The sequence below is a fragment of the Abramis brama genome (genome assembly GCF_963993115.1).
Source record: "Abramis brama genome assembly, chromosome: 16".
Lineage (NCBI taxonomy): Eukaryota > Metazoa > Chordata > Actinopteri > Cypriniformes > Leuciscidae > Abramis > Abramis brama.
In genome coordinates, this window is record NC_139978.1 from 30653773 (window position 1) to 30680456 (window position 26684).

General features: G+C 37.6%; 1 protein-coding gene across 4 annotated transcripts; it reads right to left on the reverse strand.

Annotated features, from left to right (window-relative positions):
• Positions 1–520: 520 nt before the first annotated feature.
• Positions 521–25656, reverse strand: atp2a2a (ATPase sarcoplasmic/endoplasmic reticulum Ca2+ transporting 2a). 4 transcript variants are annotated; one of them, XM_084086917.1, is made up of 22 exons: positions 25401–25656; positions 25134–25284; positions 23119–23136; positions 22951–23033; positions 21279–21383; positions 21020–21158; positions 11824–11904; positions 11663–11748; positions 10713–11177; positions 9539–9627; positions 9325–9427; positions 8250–8381; positions 8048–8167; positions 7741–7959; positions 6092–6427; positions 5134–5354; positions 4854–5056; positions 4611–4696; positions 3923–4056; positions 3706–3823; positions 2611–2731; positions 521–1154 (listed from the first exon to the last, which is right to left on the reverse strand). In XM_084086917.1, exons 2-22 carry the CDS (start codon positions 25249–25251, stop codon positions 1141–1143), a joined length of 2991 nt encoding a protein of 996 aa, XP_083943043.1. In that variant the 5' UTR covers positions 25252–25284; positions 25401–25656; the 3' UTR covers positions 521–1140. The 4 variants fall into 4 exon arrangements, with proteins under 4 accessions (XP_083943043.1, XP_083943044.1, XP_083943041.1 ...); XM_084086918.1 differs by having other exon boundaries at positions 25134–25288; XM_084086915.1 differs by lacking the exon at positions 521–1154 and having other exon boundaries at positions 1461–2731; positions 25401–25587.
• Between the last annotated feature and the right edge of the window lie 1028 nt (positions 25657–26684).

Genomic DNA, 26684 nt, shown 5'->3' on the forward strand with positions numbered 1-26684 from the left:
TAAAATAAAAATTTTTTTTTTTTTTTTGATGGAAAATTAAGCCTATACATAATTTGAGACAATTTAAAAATTTCACCCCATTTTTCATTTGTGCAATGTCATTTTACATTGTTTACTGCTCATTCTCAATGTTTTTTCCATTACAATAATGCAGTGAGATTTCATCAGTGATATCCTATCAGTGCAAAAGTAGTTTTTGGTTTATTTTATGCAGTTCTTTTCCTTTTGGTTTTGGGGGTGAATTTAACATGGACATTTCTTGACAAGTTTTGTGAAATTTACCAGAGCATACAAGCGAGGCAATCATAAATTCAATTTCTGTAGCCTTATGTGCATTTTTTTTTTCACAGTGTATTTGTCTTATTGTTTCTATATTGTGTAAATAAGACTATTTTTTAAATGTTTTGAAATTAAAATCATGGCATGAAAAAATGTGATGTGTTCAATTTTAGTAAATAGAATATAACGTTTACTAATACAAAATAAATCAACCGTTGACAGTGCAAAGAAACAGCGGTGCAACCATGTAATATCATTTTATTAACCACAAGTCATTGTGATAATTACAACACTGATTCGGCAGCTCCCGCCCTCCAGTTGTCATGGAAACTGCTGTAAAAGACCGCCTGTCTCTCAATGTCACACACACACACCGAACACCTGAAATGAGCCTCGGCTTTAAAACATATTGCACATCCCTGCGCAAAGCAACAAGAACAATCATTTTTGGTTATTTTACATATCTCACAAAAGATTTAAGGGAAAAAAACAATGCCTTTTACCACTAATGGCATCTTTCTCTCTTTTTTTTTCTTTCTTCAAATTAAATATTGCAGTGCTATACAAAAGTTTATCATAAGGGGACATGCACCATGAAAACTGCTGTAATGTTACATTTTAAGTGTTTTTTTTATTTATTTTATTATTTCACTGGCTTCAGATCTGGGCTATCAGGTCTCAAATAAGCTGTTGTTTTACCACTCATAATGTTTGAATTTTTTCCTAAACTAATGCAAATTTTTAAGTTTTAGCAGTTGACATGCAGGCCTAGAAAGATGTGTGGAGCTGCTCAAAACAACACATGCACTAAAGTCAAGAAAACCTCACAGGTTCTGCAAGGAATACAGAGAGCGGATTGGCTCAATCATCCCGAGCTGGAGAGAGAGAGAGAGAGAGAAAGACGTGAAAATAAGACATTTGATCAAAGAACTAAAGTACAAATCAAAAACACAAAAAGACTGTATACACAGATGTCGTCATGCAACTGCAATAGTTGTCAAACGTGATTAACTGCCTCTTCAGAGCCGTTATATGGAGTTCCTGTGTAAATGTTTTCCAGATAATTGTGTGTATTACATCAGTCAGCAGCACAAACAAACACAAGGTTGTGATGGTGTATCATGAGTATTGCAGAATTATGTGAGCAGTACACACTCTCTTATGCACACAGGACAACACGATTAGTTTTAATACGTTGAATTTAATCATGCATGATGTCTGGTGATCACCTGGAGCAAGACACTTTTACAAGAGAACAGCTTTTTTTTTTTAAATGGAAGAAAAAAAACACGACCCCTAGTGAATAAGTTGTGCCATTTACAGTCAAAGAGGTCTTTGCACCAGCAACACGTTTACTAATATCAGGGGTTTTATCCCAGAATTCATCCTAGATATTATACAAAAAAAAGGATGATTTGTGCCCAGTTCATTTTCTCATATACCTAGTATATACACATATACATTACAGTAAAAATAATTGATCTATAATATTATAATCTCTATACTGTCCCTATAAATACATCCAACACGTGATAAAGTAAACAGCTTCAGATAATGTGTTCAAAAACACTAGCTGTTAAAAAAAAGAAGTGTTTTAGATCAAGAGAACTGGTGCATTTGGCTAGTCTACCAAGCAAAAATACAAAATGAAAGCAAGCGACGGAACTGAGGTAGCTGCGATCTACTTAACACAGAGAGGAAATCATTTTGCTTCAAGCGAGGAGAGGAAACAGAAATGACATAGGTGACGTTACTGTAGAAAACATCTAAATATAACTCAAATGCACATTCGTTCTTTTTGGCCCAGCGGATTCAAAAGGCTATAAAGACATCTCGGAGCTGCGAGCCAAAAATATCCAAAGCAATCTGATAAATATTTCATCTCCCTGTTTCGAACATCCAAAAAAGGCCATAAAGGGACCTGAGAAAATATACACCTTTAATAATAATAATAAAAAACATGAAATGTGCTTAAAAATGGAATGTTAAAAAAGAAAGAAAAAAGAACATACTGTTTTCTGACAGCAATATGCCATATATGAGGGTAAACATTATATAAAAATTCAAACAAGGCTTGGATGCATGTGCAAATGTGAACAGGTAAATGTTGGTGGTTAATGTTGCTTTTGTGGTTATTTGGAGTCACGTGTTAGCTTGACGGCAGCTCTGGGATCAGTCAGGAGGACCAGAACAGCTGGGTTATGTTAGTGTCTGTGCCGTACAGCCACACCACTAGAGGGAGTGTCAGAGCTACAAAGAGCCAGGAGATGCCCTCAGTGCATGCAGAGAGGGACCAGCCTCTCCTGTCGGGCTCCTGGTCCAGGTCTTTACCGGGCTCCAGGTAGTTCCTTGCCACGAATTTGAGCAGCTCGTCCAGGAGGATGACGGGCAATGAGATCTTCAGCACCATCATCCACTGGGTCACGTTCAGAGGGGTGATCTGGAAGATGACCTGTGGAGCAAACAAAAGCATGGAATCAAACTTTTCACAGGCTTTCACAGACCAGTAGAACCCGGATGTAGGGCAGCACAAATAGCTCAAATAAATACAACTTTTGAACTGCAATATCATAAACGTTTAGCATCTCATATTGCTGCTGTTTAAATATTAAAGCTAAAGGAACCAAACCCAGACACTGAAACCAGACCAAAAAAGATTTCCATCATTTTCAATAGGGTCTCGCTCCTCTTAACTCAGCTCAGACTCAGTTCCAAAAAAAGTGATGTTTCCATCCACCTATTTATGTTTATTTTAGGATATCACATAAAAAATAAACGCTGTATGGTATGGAAGCTTCTTTCCGCCACGGAATAAAAAAAAAAAAGGTAATTAAGTCAGAATTGCATGATATAAACACAATTGCAAGAATAAAAAAAAAGTCAGAATTGCACATTTACTCCTCAAAGTGAAAGTGCAAACATCATTTAAATCATCATATCACATTTAGTTTTAGTAGTATATTTTATAAGAATAAACCATCTAAAACGCTTTGAATATGTATAGTGCACTAATAGTGAGAGAGGCGGGACATAGTGAGCACCGGGAGAGATTCAGAGATTAATGGGCTGTTTACACGACACCGCTTTCAACTAAAAATGTAAAACTTAATGCGTTTTGGGCGCCTGAAAACGTAAACTATTGAAAACGGCTTTCAAAGTGCACATTTTTCAAAACGTTCTCCGTGAATCTCTGAAGACGATGACATCATGCACATGCGCATTACGTGTTCATTACGTAAAACTTCTCCGTTTTAAGCATATTGTTGTCGTGTAAACGTACCCTAAGTTTGCGTGTAGACTGCTGAAACCAACCATTACGGACCTAATCCTACTCTGGGCCCCAAGATGATTTTGACATATACTCTTGTACACTGGGCACTTATAAATTCAGATTTATGTTAAGATAAATCAGGATGGTTGCTGTACCGGCAGAGGCTCCACATGGAGGATGAGGAAATGCAGAGACATGGAGAGACAGATGGCTCCCAGCAGCCAGACGTTCTCCCAGGGAGGCATGCGCACCAGAGACTGGTTCTCTGACAGACTGCAGGAGGGGGGAGGAGGAAGAGGATACGTTTATTTGGGTTCAAATCTCATTTTTAAATCAATGTCACGAATGAGTCTGGATGTCACGAGGACTGACCTGTTGAGGGCGTTACACATCTCGATGGTGACCAGCACAGACAGGGCCATGGTCATGGGGTAGGGAGACTCAAACACGTGGCACTCCAGGTCCTGGAAGTCAGGATTATCAGGAGAACATTGCAGGAAATGACTCTGAGAAAAAGAGAGAGTGCAAAAGAGAGAGTTAGAACAGACAGACAAAGTACTGGTGACTAACAAAATAAAGCAACAATAATGGTAAAAAGAGAAAATTATTATTATTTTACGTAATAATTACAAACAAATAAATAAATATTTAAAATGTAATAATATATATTAAATATTTTAATTAAATGGAGTGGAGTAATGGAAAGTTCAGCTTTGGCATGACAAAAATAAATTACATTTTAAAAATATTATTTTAGTTATTTTTAATTGTACCAATTTCACAATATTAGACTTTTTGATAAAAAAAAAAAAAGCAGTTTTCCTGCATTTTTCAATTTCATTGCATTTCTTGCAGTGGCATCTTCTAAAATCAAAAACTTAATAGGAGTCAAATAAATTGTGCTGCAATCAGTTGAATGTCAATTCATGAAGACATTCGGAAAAAAAAAGTTTAAAAAAAGTGATAATTCGACGTCAGTCTAGTTCTGAGCATTCATTTTACATGTTATTGTATCAGATTTAATTACAGACATCACTTTTAGTTCAAAACAAATATCTACCAGCTGGTAAAGTGAGATCATTGGACCATCTTCAGCAACAACAAACCACCAGCCTGCAGCTCCTACAGTCGCAGCACCCACATAACCTGAGAAACACCAGTTAATACAACAGTTAACAGACCAGCAATAATAAATCCTTTAGCAGATGCCAAGCTAGATATATTTACAGAAGCACTATTCTCTTGAATTGTAAATGATCTTATAGTCCGATCAAAGGATGCACTGGTCATGTTTGTGACTCACAGCCAATGGCCAGGTATCTGAAAAAGAGCCATCCGGAGATGAGGGGCTCCTTGGCGCTGCGGGGGGGCTTGTTCATGATGTCCAGGTCAGGGGGGTTGAAGCCCAGAGCAGTGGCGGGCAGACCGTCAGTCACCAGATTCACCCACAGCAGCTGGACGGGGATCAGGGCCTCGGGGAAACCCAGCGCAGCGGTGAGGAAGATACTGAGGAGGAGTCATTCATATCAGCAACAGATTCAACAAACCTAAAACACCCACTGGCAGATGAAAGCTGGACTGACCAGACGACCTCGCCCACGTTGGAGGAGATGAGGTAACGGATGAACTGCTTCATGTTGTTGTAGATAGCTCTACCTTCCTCAACGGCGGCCACAATGGTGGCAAAGTTGTCATCAGCGAGGACCATCTCTGAGGCTGACTTGGCCACAGCAGTGCCAGAGCCCATGGCGATGCCAATCTCTGCCTTCTTTAGGGCAGGGGCATCGTTCACGCCATCTCCTGTCTGCAAAGACACAACCCTTCAGTCAACAATCACAGTTGAGCTAAATCCAGAGGTGGACAAAGAACACTTCCTTACTTGGGTGAAAGTACAGATACTGCTGGTCAAATATTACGCCGTAACAAGTAAAAGTTGTAAAGACCGATTTTTTGTTATAATATAATTGATAGGGATTGAATGTGAGATTGAATAAGTGCACTCAATAACGTCCACAATGGTTTCGGATACCCAAATGGCTGTTCCCTCAAATAGTGCCGGATTTAAAGTTTTTTTGCTTTTAGTATGAATATGTTAGCCTTACTGTTTTCTATACGCTAATGTCGGGTTCTGACGTCAACCCGACTTTCAACCAAAATCCAATGTCTGTCCGACGTTGGATGTTGACGTCAATCTGACGTCGGGTTCTGACGTCAACGCGACTTTAATTTCCAACCAAAATGCAACCCCTGACTGACGTTACTACTTCAAGGATCTTGACAGAATTGTAGTGGAGTAAAAAGTACGATATTTGTCTTTCAAATGTAATGAAGACAAAGTACTTGAGTATTATTTTTTTTGGAAACTTTTTAAAGTACAGTGCCCGGTTGCATAAAGCACCTTAAGTTTTTCCGTTAAGTATGATACTTAAGGGGCGATTTCCAAACACTCAAAAAGTGTACTTAAGTACAGTACTCAAGTACACAACTTTACTGTCCGCCTCTGGCTAAATCACTATCCATTATCATCATATGGCCACCTACCATGGCAGTGATCTCATCAAAGCCCTGCAGGAACTCCACAATCTTGGACTTGTGTGAAGGCTCGACACGTGCGAAGCAACGAGCATTGATGACCGCCTCGCGTTGGGCGTGGGGTGAAAGGTCGTCGAATTCGCGGCCTGTGAAAGCCATGCGGTCGACGTCATCATCCTCTGAGAAGATGCCGATGCGTCTGCAGATGGCCACGGCCGTGCCCTTGTTGTCCCCGGTGATCATGATGACCCGGATGCCAGCGTGGCGGCAGAGCTTGATGGAAGCGGCCACTTCTGTACGAGGAGGATCCAGCATGCCCACGCAGCCCACGAAGGTCAGATCAGACTGGCAGATGGAGAGGACAGGTTTAGAAAAGTTTAGAAAAACTTAGGATAAACTGTTAAAACCTCATCAAATTTGGTCTTTTCTGGTTTCCACTTTCCACTGTTAAATTAGCTAGATGGATAGATGCTTTGAGATAGCTAGCTAGAAAAAGATGCTTTATTAGATACTGTGGCTAAATATGTCATTAGAGAGCTAACTAGCTAGATAAATAAACACTTTATTAGCTAGTTGGATAAATCATTTATTAGATTGGAAGCTAGATAAATAAAAATATTTAAGTTAGTACTATATAAGTTAGTAGTTACTAGCAAGTTAAATACTTTTAGACAGCTAACTAGATGGATTATCACTTTATTAAATAGTGAACTAGCTAAATATTAAATATTTTATCTTATGAAAATATTTGTCTAAGCAAGCATGACAATGATACTTCATTAGATAGCTAGATATATTACGAGATAGCTAGATAGTTAAATTATGTTATTATTAAACCATTTTGCATCCTAGTTACAGTAGCTTTCTAGACAGCTTAATAGCTAGATGGATTATCACTATTAGATGGCAAACTAGTTAGATGGATAAATATTAGAAAATGTATGACAGCTAGATATGTTACTAGATAGCTAGATGCAAACATACTTTTATTAGATAACTATAGGGTGATTTTAGGTTGATTGGAACACGGTTTGCCATTTTTTTTTTTGCCATGAAAAAGTGTCTCTATCAACCTGAATTCCCCCCACACATTACTAGATAGCTATAAAGGTAAATACTTTATTAGATAAATAACTAGCAAAATGGAAAATGTTTTATTAGACAGTTAACTTGATGGATTAAAACTTAACTAGTTAACTGGCTAGATTGACAAATATTTAATATGATAAATAGGAAGCTAGTGAGATGCAAAGATACTTTATAAGAGAGCTAGATGTTACTAGATAGCTAGATGTTACTAGATAGCTAGACACTAGCTTAAATAGCTAACTAGCTAGATGGAAAATGGTTTATTAGAAACCAGCTAGATGAATGATTTATGATGTAGCAAGCTGCCAAGAAGCAAAGATTAGATTTATTAAATAGCTACAATAGATAAGTTTATAAGGTAGCTAGCAAGGTTCAAAGACATTTATATTAGAGAGCTAGATGGTACTAAATAGCTATCTAATAAACTATCTAGCTAATTATCTAGATGGATAAATGGTTTATAAGATAGTAAACAAGCTAGTGGTACAAAGATACTAGAGAGCCATCTAGATGGATACACAATGTCAGTATGACACACAGACTAGTAAAGTACACTGTAACTCAGTCACCTCATAATCTGCAAAGCTGGCTGTCTCTGACAGGATCATCTCCTCTTTCTTCAGGGGAGTATCACGGGTGGCCAGCGCCAGGCAGCGCAGGGTATCCCGGCCAGTGCCGTACTCTCTGATCACAGACATGATCTTATCCTTGATGCCTTGAGTCATGGGAACCCTGGATCCACCCACACGCACATACGTGCACCTATCGATCACTCCCTCTGGGGCTCCCTGAGGAAGACACTCTAGTTTAACAATGTGATCAAAACATCAGCAGTACAATGACTCCGTATATAACAAACCAGTATCCGGTTTGCACCTTGACAAACATCTTAGATGAAGAGGATTTGGCCTTGCTAGGGGAACAGTAAACAGACATGGACTTCCTGTCTCTGGAGAACTCCAGGGTGAACTCCTTCTTCATCAGCTGCTTGATCACCTACACATACACACATAGAGTTAGCAAATCACAATTAAACAAGTACAGGCATAATTATTTACTAGTAATCAGAAATAGTTACTGAGTTGCAGGCATTGGCTCTGTCGATCTTAGACAGGCTCCTGACGTCAGTGTCAAAAACGTTCATCTTTTCCACTAGGCAGGTCAGAGCTGTCTCTGTGGCCTCTCCAACCTTCTCGAAAACGCCTTTAGCCTGAAAGAATTGCATTTATCAAGGTACATCCTCCATGTGTGGAACTGACCTTCTCCCAAAGCTTTTCATAGTGCCTGTTCTACTTCTGGCAAACATGGTTAGATATACAATCCAATTACCCAAGGAATGATTGAACATATTATATAAACACACACTGCCGTTCAAACGGTTGGGATCGGTAATGTATTTTAATGTGTTTAATGTTGAAAACAGCTGTGTACTGTTTTTTTTACAGTATGCTTTGATGAATAGAAAGTTTAAAAGATCAGCATTTATTTGAAATAGTAAAGACATGTATAATGTTACAAAATATTCTGTCAATTTTGGTAAATTTAATGTATCCTTGCTGAATAAAATTATTAATTTCTTTTATTTTATTTTTTTATTCTTACCGACCCCAAACTTTTGAACAGTAGTGTATAATGTTACATAAACGGTCTATTTCAGATGCTGTTTTGTTTTCTTTGTTTTCATCAAAGAACCCTAAAAAAAAAAAAAAAATTCACTCAACTGTTTGCAACATTGATAATAATAACAAATGCTTCTTAAACAGAAAATCAGCATTTTAGACTGATGACATTGAAGACTGAAGTAATGATGGTGAAAATTCAGCTTTGCATCACAGGAAAAAAAAATACATTATATAATACATTCAAAAAGAGAACAGTCATTTTGAATTGTAATAAAATTTCTTTCTTTTTTTTATTAAAAAAAATGCCGTATATTAATGATTCTTTCATATATCATACATATAATTTAATCAGTAATGTACACTTATTTTCCTGGAGTTTTGGAATCAGTTTTTCATAAAATTGTGTATATTGTGATATTTCTGAGAATATCAGGTTTCATAAATACTAATTTTCATATTCATTATAAATGTATAATGATATCAGTTTTGCTTATATCTTCCACCTTAAGAAAGGACAATTAGTAAGCCTACCTCATTGTAATCCAGGGAGGAATCATTGCACAAGGCACAGATGGTCGCCAGCTCCACCAGCCCATCATACTGGGAGCTCTTCACTATTCGGTTATCAAGGCATCTGAGTAACCAAACAGAATGATGAATAAAATACCTAAACAGAAGCTGACAAAAATGTGAAATCACGAGCATCAGTTTGATGTGCATATCAGAGCAGAGACAGAAAACTCACACGTCTCCTTCAGGAGCGTATGTGGAGCCAGAGATGGTGAATTCACTCAGTGAACACTTCTCCCCCTCTGCCTTGTCCATGATGAACATCTGAAACACAGATACATGATAGGAACAGTTTTATCATTTATATACCACCTCATGCTATTCCAAAATCTGTATATAAATATAACAATTCGCATTTCTGGGTGAACCTTTATGACACTATTTTCAACTGTTAGCTGAATACATCAGCATGCTGTCCATCTAGAAGGAGTTTGTTGAAAAGTTAACTGATGTTAAAGCTGACTATGTTAACATCTGACGAAAAAAACAATTCAGACACTACAGCCATCCATCAGAGCTCATTCTTGTATTTCTGCAGTTTTGTATTTCAGTCCTTAGACAAATCTCTATCATTGATGTTCTTGAAGCTGCACCAAACACTTCATTTCCAGGGAACGACTGAGGATTTTTAAAAGTCCAAATATACAAAATCAGAATAAAAAGATATCCTGAACGAGTACTGTGGAGTGCAATTACCAAGGGTTTAAAACGATTTGTAATGTGAAGCATTTATCAACCTGTTGCCAACCAAGGAGAAGATTTAAGCGCTTTAGAATGAAACGGCATTAATTCAATGGCAATGTTTTTTCTCGTTTAATATTTTTAGTTAATAATAATAATAATAATAATAATAATAATAATAATAATAATAATAATAATTATTATTATTATTATTATTATTTATCTTGATATATAAATCACCATTATTTTTGCCCAAATTGAACTGCCCCAAATAAAAGCACATTAGACATGGAGCTCTTTAAAAAAAAAAGATTAAAAAAAAATTAGCTATTAGCGATTTTTTTTAGATCTGTAAGATCTAACTGCAAGAACAATCTTATAAGGGTTTGGATTGGACACCCCTGGTCTAGCGCATTTACATTGCGCTACTCTTCCATTGTTTTTCAGTGGAATGGAAAAACGTGTTCTGTGTGAACGGCCCCTTAGGGTTGTATTCACGTTAAACAAGTAGCAAATCATGTAAACTGAAAGCTATCAGTCACAACGTCCTGTTTCAAATATGTCAACAGCACTCCTCAAGCTCAAAACTACACTAGTCAAGCCATTTCATGGAGCTATTACTTTTGTACAAAGCCTAGCATGACTAAACTGCTAAAGGATGAGCTCACCCTGCAGACAGACATCTGGTTGGTGGTGAGGGTGCCAGTCTTGTCAGAGCAGATGACGGAGGTGCAACCCAGCGTCTCCACAGAGGGCAGAGAGCGGACGATGGCGTTCTTCTTGGCCATCCGGCGGGTGCCGAGAGCCAGGCAGGTAGTGATGACAGCAGGAAGACCTTCAGGGATGGCAGCCACAGCCAGGGCGACAGCGATCTTGAAGTAGTAAACGGCGCCACGGATCCAGGAGCCGCCATGGACGGGGTCGTTGAAGTGGCCAATGTTGATGATCCACACGGCGATGCAGATCAGGGTGATGACCTTGGAGAGCTGCTCGCCAAACTCATCCAGCTTCTGCTGCAAGGGGGTCCTCTCCTGCTCGGTGGCAGCCATTTCATCACGGATTTTACCGATCTCGGTGTTTACGCCTGTGGCCACCACCACACCCACGGCTCTGCCGGCAGCAATGTTGGTTCCCTGGAATGCACACATTTAAAATGAACAGGAAGATATATTTCGTTTGGAACAAAAAGAATGAAGAGCGTACTAAAGCTGAGTCTGGTTTCTCCATTTCTGCTGATGGAGTTTGGTTCCTTTCCGCTGACGCCTTTTAGCTTGCTTAGTTTGGGACACTTAATATTCTGCAATATTATTGACTTGAATGCACTGACACTATTGGACGACATCACATTTTTCTCCAGAGCTGCTTTATATATGAATTGAACTCATTCCAAAATTATTTATTGAACCAAACTGAATCCACTAAGAACTGATTTCAACTGAAATGTAAACTGACTGTTTACTATTGTCTTTTTAGAGCAGAATCGAATTCTGTTTGCATCACTAAATCATTGTGTTCCTATTTATCACTGTAAAGCTGGGAAACAAGCTGTATTGTATAAAGCACTTTAAATAAGGTGACTTGACTAGACTAAAGATCAGCTGAAGTCCAATTTTCTTACCGAGAACAACATGTTCTTCTTGTCCTGATTGACGGCACGGGGATCCGGCACAGGGTCGGTGTGCTTAATGACAGAGACAGACTCACCTGTGAGAGAAATAAGAGTAAAACCCACAGCCAAAATAGATGATACACCAACAAATGATCAAAACACTTGGTTACCTGTCAGGATAGACTGGTCCACTCTGAGTGTGGTGGACTTAATAGCAGAGAGACGGATATCGGCAGGTACCTTGTCACCCACTAGATTAAAAAAAAAAACAGAAACAATAAGATATTTAGAATATATTAAATCATCAGAAAACAGACAAATTCACAGTTAAAATTGCTATTAAATGGATAGGTGATAAAATAAAAACACTTTCTCTCTCTTCCTTACATAAAACTATAGAATATAACTTGCAAGTCAATGTTTGTTTTGTTTTTTTAACCACATGACTGTCATTTTAAGGACAAAAACAGTTGAAATGTTTTTCAAAATACTGTATCTTGTTTTGTCTTTTACAGAGGACAAAGTCTTACAGGTTTGGAACAACATGAAGGTGAGTAAATGACGACAATTTTAATTTTTTGGTGAAAACTAAATAAGCACATACATTATAGGTTAGCAATCATAAACCTCTTTGCAACTAATTTAACGGTCCTTAAGAGTAAAATATGTAAAGTTTTGCATTATGAAGGTACTGCAGACAGTTCCAACTTCCACTATTTTTCTAGCTTAATGTTGCAATTAAACTAGAAAAATAGTTTACAAATCAACAGTGTTTCTTCTATGGTCAAACTAAGCATCTAAGCTTTGTGCACTGTATTTTGTGTGTTTTTTTCAGATGTAGTATCCTAACTGCATGTTTTATCCACACATTGCATCATTGCAAGTGTCAGAACACAGTGTTCAGAAAGCATAACATTAAATGTTTTCGGAAATCTCCCGACTAATAAACAAATCTTGGCAAGATGAACACAAATCAAATTATGATCTTTAATCAAATCGACTAGTCCCTTGTGCACAATCATGAAATAACTTAAAAGGACTTAAAAAGGGAACCAAAGAAAGAGAGAGAGAGAGAGCGAGCTCAGCCATCGAGAACAAAACAGACATGCAAGCTCATCTGCGCCCTTGAGGGTGAGAGAAGAAAATAGCATGGCGAGGAACAATGCTCCACGCCAAAAATGGGAAAACTATTCAGATACGTTCGCCGATGCGCTGATCAGGTTTAAACATGACAGCAGCTGCCCCTGCGCTCAGTAAGAAGAGTAAAGAGGGTTAATAACCCCCAAGCTGTCAATCAACTGTAACAACCTCAATGTATTCATAACTTATAACAATGGTGTTGAAGAGCAGCTTTGAGGAGCATGTTTGTAATATGCTTCCTTAGGCCACACTTGGAAGAATAAATACTTCAAATGTTTCTTTGCTGATCTGCTCATGTTAAACATTAACATGTCTATCAGAGAAAGCCTGGGGAATTTATTTACCCAGCCATTATGCGCAGCGTGGCAGCATAAAAAAAAAATGACAGGGCATGACAACAATGGATGCTGCGTGGCCTTGGCACTGATCACACATGTGCGTGCAATAGGATCTCTTCGCTGTGGATTAACAGGCTGTCCTTTTGCCACGATCTGTGAGGCGCTACACCGGCAAGGTCGTACACACGGGGCAGTGGCGGCTTTTCTCAGAAAGACTTAATGGAGCTCAATTGCAACTTCAGCCACCTAAATCGAGAACGAATGTACACAATGAAGTCCAGTTCCCAGAAGGTCACCCAGCGTTGTTCACTGGTAACAAGAGAACAAACTCAGCCAACATTTCTAGTAAGAATGAGGTTTTGATCATTGAAGAATTGATCATGAGGCTGTCTGATGGACAAACCATGATTTGGAGGTGAAGTGCAGATGATGTTACAGATACCTGTTCAAATGTTGGTGTAATGCAAGCAGGGTTGGGTAAAAGTCCGAATTTAATAATTGGCTGCTTTACAACTCACGAGTGTGAATTTGAATTGAATTAGAATTGCAATGAAAGAGGAATATACTGAATTGCAATTCAAAGAAATTATGAATCATGATGAAATCATGAAAAGCACATTTTGACCTCCAAAACTGACAAACATGGACAGACAGAGCAGAGGATCTGTAGACACTGTGATCAACAACAAATAGAGGACGAGAAACACTTTCTACTCATCTGTACTAAATATATCAATGTAAGAGAAACTTTTCTGCCCAGATTTGAAACATTGATTCCATCATTCATTGAACTTAGTGATACTGAGAAAACGCCCTTCATACTTGATGATAGCATAGCTGCAAAATGTGTGTTGGCCATTCACAATGTCAGAGACGGTTAACTCCCTAGAGACCCACTTTATTTATTTATTTATTTACTATGCTACATATGACATGATTTATACATGTTTTGTTTATTTGTTTTATTATTTATATATAATATGTTAATGCTTTGGCAACATTGTGGTAGACAGTCAATGATAATAAAGCTCATTTGAAATTGAAAATTTTTAATTTCAACAGTTAATGCATTAAGAAATAAAGTTGCAGAATTAATAGCATTGCTGCGAGATCTAGTGAGCATAATTCTGTTATAAACCATATCAGATCAAACAGTGCTGATGTACATTATGTCATGGACAAGTTATAGAAGGCTTTTCCATCCACAAATCACAAACATTCACCATGGATTTAATGTAGTAACGCTAACCGTAACCATGATGGTATTGTGGCAGGAATAGTAAAAAAATAAATAATTATTAATTTCAGGTTTCGTACAACCTTTTGAGAATGACATTTAAGCACTTTGAAATGCTTCACACACCTTTTTCCAGCACTTCAAAGCTCTAAATATTATTTATTAATATTTTATATTATTATTATAATTTAAATGTTTTTTTTTAATGTGATGACCAAAAACATTATTTGAAAACAGTTTTTCCCATTTGTAAAACAAAGTTTCAAGATGAAGGAAAACTAACACTTGGTGGCAAACAAACACCTAAAAATAAAATAAAAAAGACATGAAATTATCACTATAACCAGTAGATGGTAGCAGAGGAGCACTTATTGGCTTATTAGCTATTTCCACTCCCTAATATTTTCACGTTTTGCTTTTGAATGTATATTTAGACATTATGAAATCAACTCAACCTTTATTTATAAAGCACTTTCAACAATGTGGAGGCAAAGTGTACAAAAGATTAAAAAAAATAAAAAAACATGCACCATACAAACACAAGCAACAGATAACAAGACATTTTCAAATGCTAAAGGAAACAAATGAAGTGTTAGCACACTCTGATATACACTAAGTGTAGGGGATGTTTTTAAGGACAGAGAAAACTTATTCCAGTGCCTTGGAGCGGCTACAGAAAAGGCAAAGAGGAACAGAGGAACCATAAGATGTAGCTGATAATTTGAGCTTAGAGACCTATTAGATTGATGCCGAATGATTAAATTAGAAACATACTCTGGTTATAGGCCATGCAAATCTATGAAAACATATAGGGAGCACTTTGTAATGAATTCTGAATCATATTGGAAATTCTTCAACAAGAAATCAATGTCAAAGTTTGGCACTTTTTGTACTGAACTATGAAGTAGGAAGTGTCACACACACACAAAAAAAAAAAAAAAAAATTCAAATTGCAACTTAATTACACAGAAAGCAAGTAAAGAGCACTCCTTTTATAATCACGGAAGCTGTAGGTCAGTTCAGTATGACCCTATAAAAGTGCTACCAAAACAGGTAACCATCTGATCTTAAATTATTGACATCCAGAATGCAACTGTTCAGATCCAAAGTGTGCCCATGGCATGCCACTCTTTCGTTTTCCGGAATATCTGCATTGGTTTCTCTGGCAATGTTGTTGTGTTGGTAGGTAGGGATATGCCAAAACAACAACAACAAAAACAACCACAACCACTGCAACATGGAGGGGGTTGCAATACAGATGTTGTCTTATTTACAACATGATATGTAGCCGCTGCGCTGCACTACTGCGTCTTCTGAAGCAGCGGCAGAAACTGAGGCTGGTATGAGTGGCTTTATTTCACGCTGTCGTCTCCACTTGTTTCAAAACATGTCTGTTATATTGTCATTTTCTGCTCATCCGGCACTTTGCAACAACACAACCTTGTTTCTACAGCAACTGTCAGCATGTTTTCTATAACAACCTGTGACGTTTACATATTAAGTGGTGTGGGAAAGTCACATAAACCACACGAAATCTGATCAGAGCAGTCCGACTGAAACAGATTTCCAGAAATCCAACCGAATTTCATGAATTTCTTTGCCTTTCACACTTCAATCAGATTTCAATCGGATATGCACAAAAATTGGATTTGGACTGGCAGTCTGAACGTAGCCTTTCGGCACTCTGGTGCTGCTGCTCTCAAATGTTAGTCTAGACATACATCATTGCATAATCTAAATTCATAAGACAATTACATAAATAAAATCTATAGGTGACATTTTTGTTAAAATCTATCCAAGGTTCATACATTTTCAAAAACTAAAAAAAACAAAACAACTTTCAAACAAGCATTTGTAAAATCAAGTTCTTGACAAACGAATCTCATTTATTTTAATTCAAATCACAATTCTCCATCTTGTTTGCAACTTCAAATTACATTGCCTTTTATATTCAGTTTAAATTTGAACACTCAATTCATGCTTCACAATGAATGAAGTGGATTCGATAGAGATGCACATAATGGAGCTTCAGAATTTCTTTCTTAAAGGTCCATACTTCAAATTACATGGGTACTTTTCAAAGATGCTTAATTGTGCTGCTGACTAATGCAGACTCGTACCACAAGGTGAGAATGAAGTGTCTATTCAATTCCGCTCTAGCTGAGAGCTGACTCATGACTTAAGAGAGGCCCGATGGCGCTATTCACAAGTGTGTCAACACTGTCCAGAACATAGCAGCATTTATCAGTATGCATATACAAAAAGCCCCTGCGATGAGCTATTTCAGGCGTATCTGCCTGGCCTCCAGGTAGAAGCGTGACCTCCGAACCCCTGAGCTGTTGGAGTTATCTATCCGCCCACTGTACGCACACAGCCTCCTCATCGGCCCTCGAGGAGCACGGATTGCCCAGAACAAACCCAGCAAAAGGGCCCTACACAACACCCACACAAGGACTCACCACATATTCAGCTCAATATTGAACTAGTAATGAAGCATTCAAGATCAAGAAATAACACAACGCAAAGGAAGATGGAGTATATGCGTGGAATCCAGCTGCCATATCATAAAGCACTTTAGTATCTTAAAATACCTTCAGCATGCATCAATCAGCAGGGTAAAATAGCTCACACCTAACCCCCTGCGGGAGGAGGTCGGGGGACGGAAAGCAGCACAGTTTTGTTTAAAGGTTTTTGCTTCCATCGGTCCCCCAGCAACACAGCACTGTCTCTGCTTTCATTCCTCTGCTCGTTGTAGCAACGCAGGACACAGGGGTCAAACAAATATGCCTGCATTTCACTTGCCATGTCATCACAGAATAGCACAAGCCGTGGGGGGTCTCGAGGTTGTTGAGTCAAGCTCAAAAAAATGACTTGTGTTAGAAAAGCTGAATTCTTCGAAAAAGAACAGTCAATCATACATGCACTTTTTTTTGGGGGGGGGGGGGGGGCAATAGAGATAAATCAAGGCTGATAGTCGATTAATCCATTTTTTTTTTATAATACTCACTTCTCAGAAAAATAAAAAAAAATTAAACAAGGTTCATTTTCTATAGATAGATTTTGTTTTCTGAAACGGACACCCCACAGTATGTTCTTGTATGATGACAGCTCACATTCACATTCACAACAATAGTATTGATGGGTAAATTAACTTAGTTTAATAATAACAACAACTTTTAAATGCTTAACACAGACAGCACAAAAACAAAGATAATACATTTGCAAAAAATATTGGACACTTAAACATCAAAATACCATGTATCGGTCATAAAAAGGCATTATCTTCCCATCTCTAATCTACAAATCACTGGTTTTGATTGGCCACTCAGTGAAGTGTGATGTGAATTATTGGACACCTGTTCCAACCCCAACACTGATAAATGGCTAGTATCTCCTTTACTCTCATTCATATTAACTCAGCCATTTGTGGATTCTTGCTGACAGGCTGGGGGCATCAAACACCTGCCGGGCCCCTGCCGCGGTGATGGCCGATGGTTACCAGGTCCAGCAGAATGTTGCATGCCACCCCGCCTGGGTGCTTGAATTCCCAGAGCACAGACTATGCTGATGGGTAAGGGTAAGGCCAATGTGAAAGCATTTGAATTAAGGGGAAAAGGGGTGGTACATCATGGGCACTTCCCTATAAGGTCATCTCTCTGAGTGAACAATAGGAACAGCTGTTAGACCTGGACACCTTCCACTTGACAATTGACGGTTGCAACATACAGACTTCGAAAAGGTTCACTGGTTTTAAGTATTGTTTATGCCTCAGACAATGACAATCAGCAATACATAAAAGGTCTTTCAGGACAAATGGACCAGTCTAAAACATAGTTGGCTAGACAAGATCTTTCTGTTTGATGTTGTAAAAGACAACATAACCACATGGCCTGACTAGTCCATTTTTTCCAGCGTTAATGCATTTCCAACTAAAGTTTAGACTAACTAGAGAGAGATAGATAGAGAGAGAGATAGAGAGATAGAGAGAGATAGAGAGATAAGAGTTCAGATGCAAAAGCCTCTAAGTGCCATCTGAAATTTTCTTCTAGAATGATCATTTTTATCAAGCTCGTATATTTAAATTCAGTAATTTCACTTAAATTACAATTAATAGGTCATTTTCAATGCCATTTAAGTGAAATTACTGAACTTTATACGAGCTTGATAAAAATGGTCATTCTAGAAGAAAATTTCAGATGGCACTTAGAGGCTTTTGCATCTGAACTCTTCATATGAGCGCACACACACACACACACACACACACACACACCCCCCTTCATTGGCAGATGCTTTTATGCAAATTCATGCATTCCCTGGGAACTGAACCCATGAGCTTGGCGTTGTTAGTGCCATGCTCTATTGGTAAAGCTACAAGCTGGATGGATAGGTAAATAAGTAAACAAACAGTTAAATATAATTTAATTTTTCCCCCCAAAAAAAAGTCCTGCCCATGAGGACAGTGCATGAACATGGACAGTAGTGGAATATTGAAAATGTATAAACATATAACAAAGCCAAAAACAACCAACATAAGTACAGTAGCATATAGATGGCCCCAAAGCGAGAAGAAAAAAACTCCATTGCATTTAAACTGCTCATATACTGTACAAAGAATTATCCTTACATAAGGCTTTACTCAAGATTGCACCTGCAGTTGTCTTATATACCAAAGCACCTTGGCTTAGAATATCAAAGAGCATTGAGAGGTAGCCTATGCTAATTAAAGCATCAGATGTGCACAGAGGACTGCGAGGTGGCCCACATGCTGAGCTCGGCCCTGCGCAGAACTGATAGGCTGTCAGGGTGCCGCTGGCTTCATTTGTAATTCTGTTCACGCCTAAACTGGTTACAGTCCCAGAGTCCTCTGCAGCGGGTGTACTGAGCCGAGGCACGGACTGCGATATGCTCACAACACACAGCAGGAGCAGAGACAGAGATTCAGAGAGAGAGTCAACAGGAAAGCATTTTAAACGATCAGCGCAGATGCCATCACAGAGCAGATTCAGCCAAAAAGCTCCAGGTGACCCTCTCTTCCTAAATTAATCACACCCAAACAGTTGGTCGGTCAAATCTGTTATCACGTCCCTATCTGCAAAATGTTCAGACAGTGAAATTGTGGATTTTGAGTAATTACGAAATAAATGCATTCGTGGAAAATGTACCCACGTTTGGGCCTAATCACTGACCCCTAAAACAGCACCATTCCAGAATGACCTCTCTCCAAGGTGACTTTGCAGTCTGTCTGAATCATATCTGACGTCACAGGCTGCAATTCTGTGAGACGCTGCAGAAGGGGTGGGCGCAGGGCTCAGGGCCGGCACCTGTCATCTGCACCATTGTCGCTGTGAGTTATAATTAAACCATTCCATAATCTGAACAGTCTATCAGTGCTAAATATAACATCTACCACTTTACACACACACACACAAAAAAAAAAAACAGCACCAGTTCTACTGCAAAGGAGTTAAAGGTTAAAACATTACCACAATCCACTTTCCAAAATGTTGCTTTTTCATCTCTAAGTCTTCAAAAATAGCAATTATGCAAGAAACCAGGGGCTTCATCTACAAAACACAAGACGATCTGATCCTACATTAGCTTTATAAAAACAGAAACTGAGGCTGCATAATCAAATGAAGCAAAACCAGAACATGATATGATGCAAAGTGTGATGATCACACAGCAAAGGCAGTGATTTAATTAAACCTGAAATGAGAAGCGATTCTAAACCATCTGTTGTCAACAAAAGAGTAGATTTAAAGTCGCCCTGCAGTCTTCCACCAAAATAAAAGCTTGATGGTTTAGCGTTAGAAAAAGAAATTTAACAGCCATAAATATCAGTATTGTAATTTTACAGTTGTACTGTAAAATTAAAAAAAATTTACAGTGAAATATTACAATAGTAATTTCTGTAGTAATTTTGATATTTTATAGTCATGTGATATATAAATAAATTGTGCAGCCCTACAAACAAGCAAACATTTTTTTTTTTCAAACGCTAAAAAAAAAAAAGAAGAAAAAAAAGATATTTTGTAAATGTACAATGTATGCTAAATATATATGTCACATTTTGGGAGCAATGAGGAGCGAGAATTATGATCAGATAATGATGTGGAACATTTTCAATGAATGAACCGATAATTTACTGATTTAAAAATGATTTGCGATTTATAAAGCAGGATCATTCTCTTCATTTATTTATTAATTATTAATGAGTAATTAAAGAAAATAAAATTTCACACTCTACATTATTTATTTGCAAGAGCTCAAATTTGAGAAACATCATCAGGCATCTCCAAAAAGGCGGCGCAAAAATACGAGAAGCAAACCAAAAGAGCCAACGCTGTGTCCAACAGATATAGATGTGCTTCTGGGCAGAGCATGAGCGCTGACGAACATGTGATGAGGACTGACGCACACAGTCCATTGAGAATCAACAGGTGCAACCAAAAATACCTTTACTCGTACAATGGAGCTGTACAAGGTCCATTCAGGGACAGAAGAGCTGAGAGGCTGTTCCTTATTATCTCACATAACAACCCATAAAAGCAGTGACCTTGCTAATAACTGGATTCAGAGAAATAACTGAGGCTGGACTGAGTGACACTGTGATCACATCATCTTTATCATGATATAAAATGCAATGCTTACCAGCGATCTCCACAATGTCTCCAGGCACAATTTCTTTGGCTTTGATCCTCTGCACGCTCTTCCTGTCCTGACGGTACACCTTGCCCATCTCTGGCTCATACTCCTTAAGGGCTTCAATGGCATTTTCTGCATTACGTTCCTGAGATGGACAGAATCAAATGTATAAAAAAAGTCACTGGGAAATTTTGCAGTAGAGTTTGGGATGGGACTTTCAGTCATTATTGTTGCAATTGTTCAAAATTCATGATACTTTACTGACCTGCCAAACACCTACAATGGCGTTAGCTATAAGAATCAGTAAGATTACAAAAGGCTCCACAAAGGCAGTGATAGTTTCCTCTCCCTCCTCAAACCAGGCTAATACCTGCAGGACAAAAAAACAAAGTCATGTCACAACACATCCCGTTTGATCTAATCAAGTATTTCACATTCAAAACACCCTCTGGATATTTCAAGACCAGTAGATCAAGATTCTAGACGAGACATGCCAGTGACATTTGCCTTCTCATAATGGATTCAACTCAACCCGTTTACAAATGAGATTGTGTTTGGATTGCATTAACTGCATGATTTTAAACGAGAGAAAGAAAAAACTAAATGTGATGTGTTTTAATGACTAGAAATTAAACTCCCACAGCTCACTGCAGCAACGACATCTTTTATTTCCCTCATTTAGATACATTATAACATATGAACTCCTAAAATAAGAAGCTGCACCATCTATTTACTTTCCCTCATGTCATTAAGCACAAGCACTTTTATAACAACTTAAGAGTTTAACAGTTTTGTTTTGCACGGAAGCACTGACGTTTTGCACCTTTAAAAATAGATTTGCATGATCTGCTTCATATAAAAAGTCCTTAGATGCACAGCATGGAGGTCAAATGCAGAGATTGAAGCCTTCCAATCAACATCTTGGTGGTTTTCTCAAGAGACAGTGGAGTTACTGGTCTGTCTGTGGTAATGAGAGGCCTGCAACTGAAGGTCAGAGGCCTAATTTGGCCTGCAGAGATGCACTCTTACACAGCCAACTACGAGACAGCTGTCAAACCACAGACTCCAACACCTCAGTATCACTCCGCTGGGCGATGCTGGCATACCTCTCTACTTCCAGCCGACCAGCCAACTTCATCTCATCCGCTCTGTGAATGCATTCTAACTAATGCTTTTGGCCAGTCAAACTGCCAAAGCATAATGATCAACCAACCTTATCCTTACTTCCCTGGTTTATATTATTAATTAAAATACAGTATATTAAAAGTAGTAGTAATTTATAGGAGATACATGCTTACTGTATACAGAAACAAGTCAATTTAAATTGTAATATTTCATAGTATTACAGTTTTTACTGTATTTTTGATTAAATAAATGCAGCCATGGTGAGATTAAGAGACTACTTTCAGAAAAGAAAAAAAAACGTATCTTTAATATGTATAGTAAATTTGCAGGAATTAATTAAAATCTTTCATTTAATAACCCTTTTAAGTCTCCAAGCAAACAGCCACGTGTCTTTTCATTTGGTTGTAAACTCTTGGCTAATTCAAGAGGTCCTTACACCTCAGTTGTAAATCTGCAGTGCACTAAGATGTCTTGTTTGGCAGCTAGTGACAAGACACTCAATCTCATTGAATGCTGTTGTCACCATTCCTAAGGAGTTCCGCTTCCTCAGCTGTTAGCTCTTCTGATCTGCGAGTAACCCAAGACAAGGCGTGCGAGACTCAGGGAGCTAACAAGACATCTTCACTTTCACAGCACTTCCGGATACCAGTCGGTGTTTACCTCAGCGCATGTAACGCTGTGGTTTGCTTCTAATGTAAAACAATCAACACCTGACATGAAACTGTGCTGAATCACATCTGAGAAATGGCTGTAATTACACTACTGAAACTCAAAGATTGTTTCACTCAAAGAATAGTGTACATGTTACTTACAAAAGATATACAAGCTGCCAGTAGAAGAATCCGCACAAGTAAATCTTCAAACTGCTCGATGACAAGCTCCCATATAGATTTTCCTGTCAAACATCAAAATCAAATGTATCAGAATAACATGAGTAAAACAATGATAACATCATGTTACAGTTGAAAAATGAATATTACCTTCCTCAGCAGGTAACTCTGTGTGGTTAATTGAAGGATATGGAAAAAAAAAAGTATAATGTTACAAAAACACACAGTGAATAGTACATTCCCAAACAAATTGATTTGACATTGACTATAACACACTTGTCCTGTGACCTTATAAGAACCTATTAAAACTCAAAGATTACATTTATCTTCTTTACTTTAAAATGCTGATCAATGTTACACCCAAGTTAAATATTTGAGAAGTGATATATATAAGTAAATATCTTCGTCACAAACACATTGCACTCTAAGAAGAGAACTTCAAATCCAATCCAAATGATCCAAATCCAAATCACAAGCTGAGATATACACACACACACACACACACACACACACACATACATGTATACATACATACATACATACACACAAGCTGTTCTGAGCCGGCTGCTAACAAAAATATTTTCATCTATGTTTTCATAAAAACATGATTCTGTTAAATTGATGAAAGAGGAAGAATGGAGATCGGTCTTAGCTATGCTCGCTTTGATTTTACAGAAACATAATAAAGCCGGATAGATTTAAACATCTCTTTCAGCTTATTTCTGTGCTGGAAGGGCCTGTGTGTGCCTGTCTTCCAACCTTGTCAAAGTCTAGGGGAAATGTGCATGGCAAGCTGTTTTAACATTTTTTCCCTTAAAACTTAGGGTACGTCATTTACACCACAATGATGAACTAAAGCAGAGAAGTTTTTCCCTTTACGTTTTCCATGCACAATGACAACATTGCCAAAACGATCCCCGTTCACATGCATTACGTCACTGTTTTCACAAATGCGCATTTTTGTAGTTTACACAGACAATAATAGTACTGTTTTCACTTTGAAAACTGTTTTCAAAAGTTTGTATTATCAGACCCCCCAAAACACTGTTGTCATGTAAATGAATGGGCAAAACGCATAAAAAGTTTTCCGTTTTTAGTTTTCTCCTTGTAAACAACAAAAACATGAATTTGTGAAAACGGTGACATCATGCACATGCATTTTACATGTTCAGCCTATAGGCGTGTAGTGTTTCTCTACAAAGTGATATCACCAACTACTGGCCTGGCATGCGTTATACAGCATTAGTCGTTTTTCACAGATCCATGTGAACGCCGGGGATTGTTTTGACCAAATTGTCGTCTGTATGCGAAACCTTTCAAGAACGCGAAGGAAAAACTTTTCCATTTTTATTTTATTTTATTTTATTTATTTATTTGAAACAGGGACAATGTAAAATATACATTAACCTTAAAAAGGAGAGATGCATTTTACCAGGTTGTAGCACTTGTGCTAATTTCCACCTGTAGTCCGCCGTTGTCATGTAAACGTACCCCAAGTAGTATCAATTTATTGCCATAAGCACTTAATAATTCCATAATGACTAGTATTTTTCAGTTTCACTAATAACTATTCATTAGATATTCCAATAGTGACTAATATCCATTCAATTAGTCACTAGTATTTCTTCGTGTGCTATTTATCATTATGGCAGTTAAGACAAGTAACTATTCCATTGATTCAATTATTTAAGAAATTTTCATTTTTCTTAGATTGTAGTACCTATTCTATTACTTGTATAATTTCTATTGTTATATTCAGTTGCTATTTCTTTATTTTTTTGTAATAAATAATGAATAGTCAGAATGACTAATAAATATCTTACAAGTAAAATTAAAAATGCTGCAAGTAACAACTGTGATACATTAATTTAGTGCTAGGAAAACTGAAAGCAAAATAGCGAAAGTCACTAAACAATAAGTACTAGTACCTAGTTGCTAGTGAAATTTAAAAATATACTAGTCACTACAGACGTAGCATGAAACAGATGCTAGTTTGTTTTTTAAAACTGAATGTTACACCAGCTTGCCATAAAGCGTGTTTGATGACGTCAGTTGTTTCGAACGCTCCTGCCGGCTGATTGCAACAAATGTAACAATTTCATGTCAACTTCAACGCGCCTGTGTGGCGTAGTTGGCTGTGAAGGACACAAAAGTATCAGACGTACCGTTGAGACCCCATTTTTCTTTCTGCTTTTTCACCTGGTCTAAAGTCAGTCCCGTGCTCTCGTTGACGCTGAAATAACTATAAACTTCTTCCACACTCTTCATGTGAGCGTTCTCCATCGTTAGACTGGAATAGAATCCCGCTCAAGAAATCTGCCTTGGTCACAAAAAAAAAATAGATACGAATATGCCTATGAGTGACACATACATTAACATCCAATGGGACACAATGAAGAACATATGTGGAAAGTTGAGACGGGCAAATGCACCTTCCAATAGTCTTATCCAACAGAGTTCTTCTATCTTCTTCTTGTTGTTTCCCAAATAACTGGGAGTCAGTGGAAGCCAAAAGGAAAGATCCTTGCTTAGTACATCACATTCAGCCCCCGTCCAAGCCTCTGCCTGCCTGGAAATATGACGGACGACCCCTTTACGCGTCCTTCTCTCCCGTTGAGTGGTGATGGAAGCGGCGTTTACTCGTTTTATCGCAGGAGACTCACTACTGCCTCTGTGCCGCATGTGGAGGACGCTGATTGGACAGCAAGTGTCCAAAGGAGCCCATCAACATCCAATCAATCGACTTTGGCTAGGGCGGCACTGACGTATATTGAGCAGACGTTTGTTTATTGGTATAACAGACTGTCACTCAACGCAGCTGATATAACTTTTGCCCAGCCCCTCCAATGCAGGTGAATCCACCACAGGTAAACGGTGTTCTTGGAAAGCTGTCTGCACGTGTATAGATTTTTGTACCCTATATAGTATTTTATTATTTTTTTCGTATGTTGAGTGCGTATATGTAATTCATTTTCTTTGTCCGGGTAAAGTACATTTAAAAAAAATAAAAAATACATTCATACAAAAAAAATAAATTCTGTGATGTTTTCAATGTCTGAATCTTTGAAAGTCATTGAAAGTTATTTATTGGTGAAAAAATACATTTTATCATAAATTTAATCTAAGTTTTATTATAATCTTTTAGTATTATTTATTTTAAATAAACATGAAAACAATATGTGTGTGTATGTATGTGTGTGTATATATATATATATATATATATATATATATATATTAGTACTTTGATTTTAAGCCAGTATGTGTGTGTGTGTATATATACATTAATACTTTTAAAAAAAAATTAAGCCACGTTTGTTCAGTTCAGTAGAAAACATGATAGTTACTAAGAAAGCCACGATTTTTTACATTAAAAATAATGATTAATGTTCACTTACAAGTATTCAACTAAAATCATTTTAATAATTTAATAAATAAGTATAAAAATGCAATCTGTGTGGATACAAATATTTTTAAATATATTTTCTTTTTATCACCTCATATATCCATTTGGAATGTAAAACTAATTATCCTTTTCTATTTTACTCTTAATTGCAGGCTTTTGAATGAGACTGACTCAGTATTAAATCATTTCAAGCTGCCAGATGTTCATTATACTGTGCAGACACACGGATATGCAACAGTACGTGAGGATGCAAAGCTTACACCTACTCAGGGTGACCTATGCATATTATTAATATAAGAATAAATGAATGAAT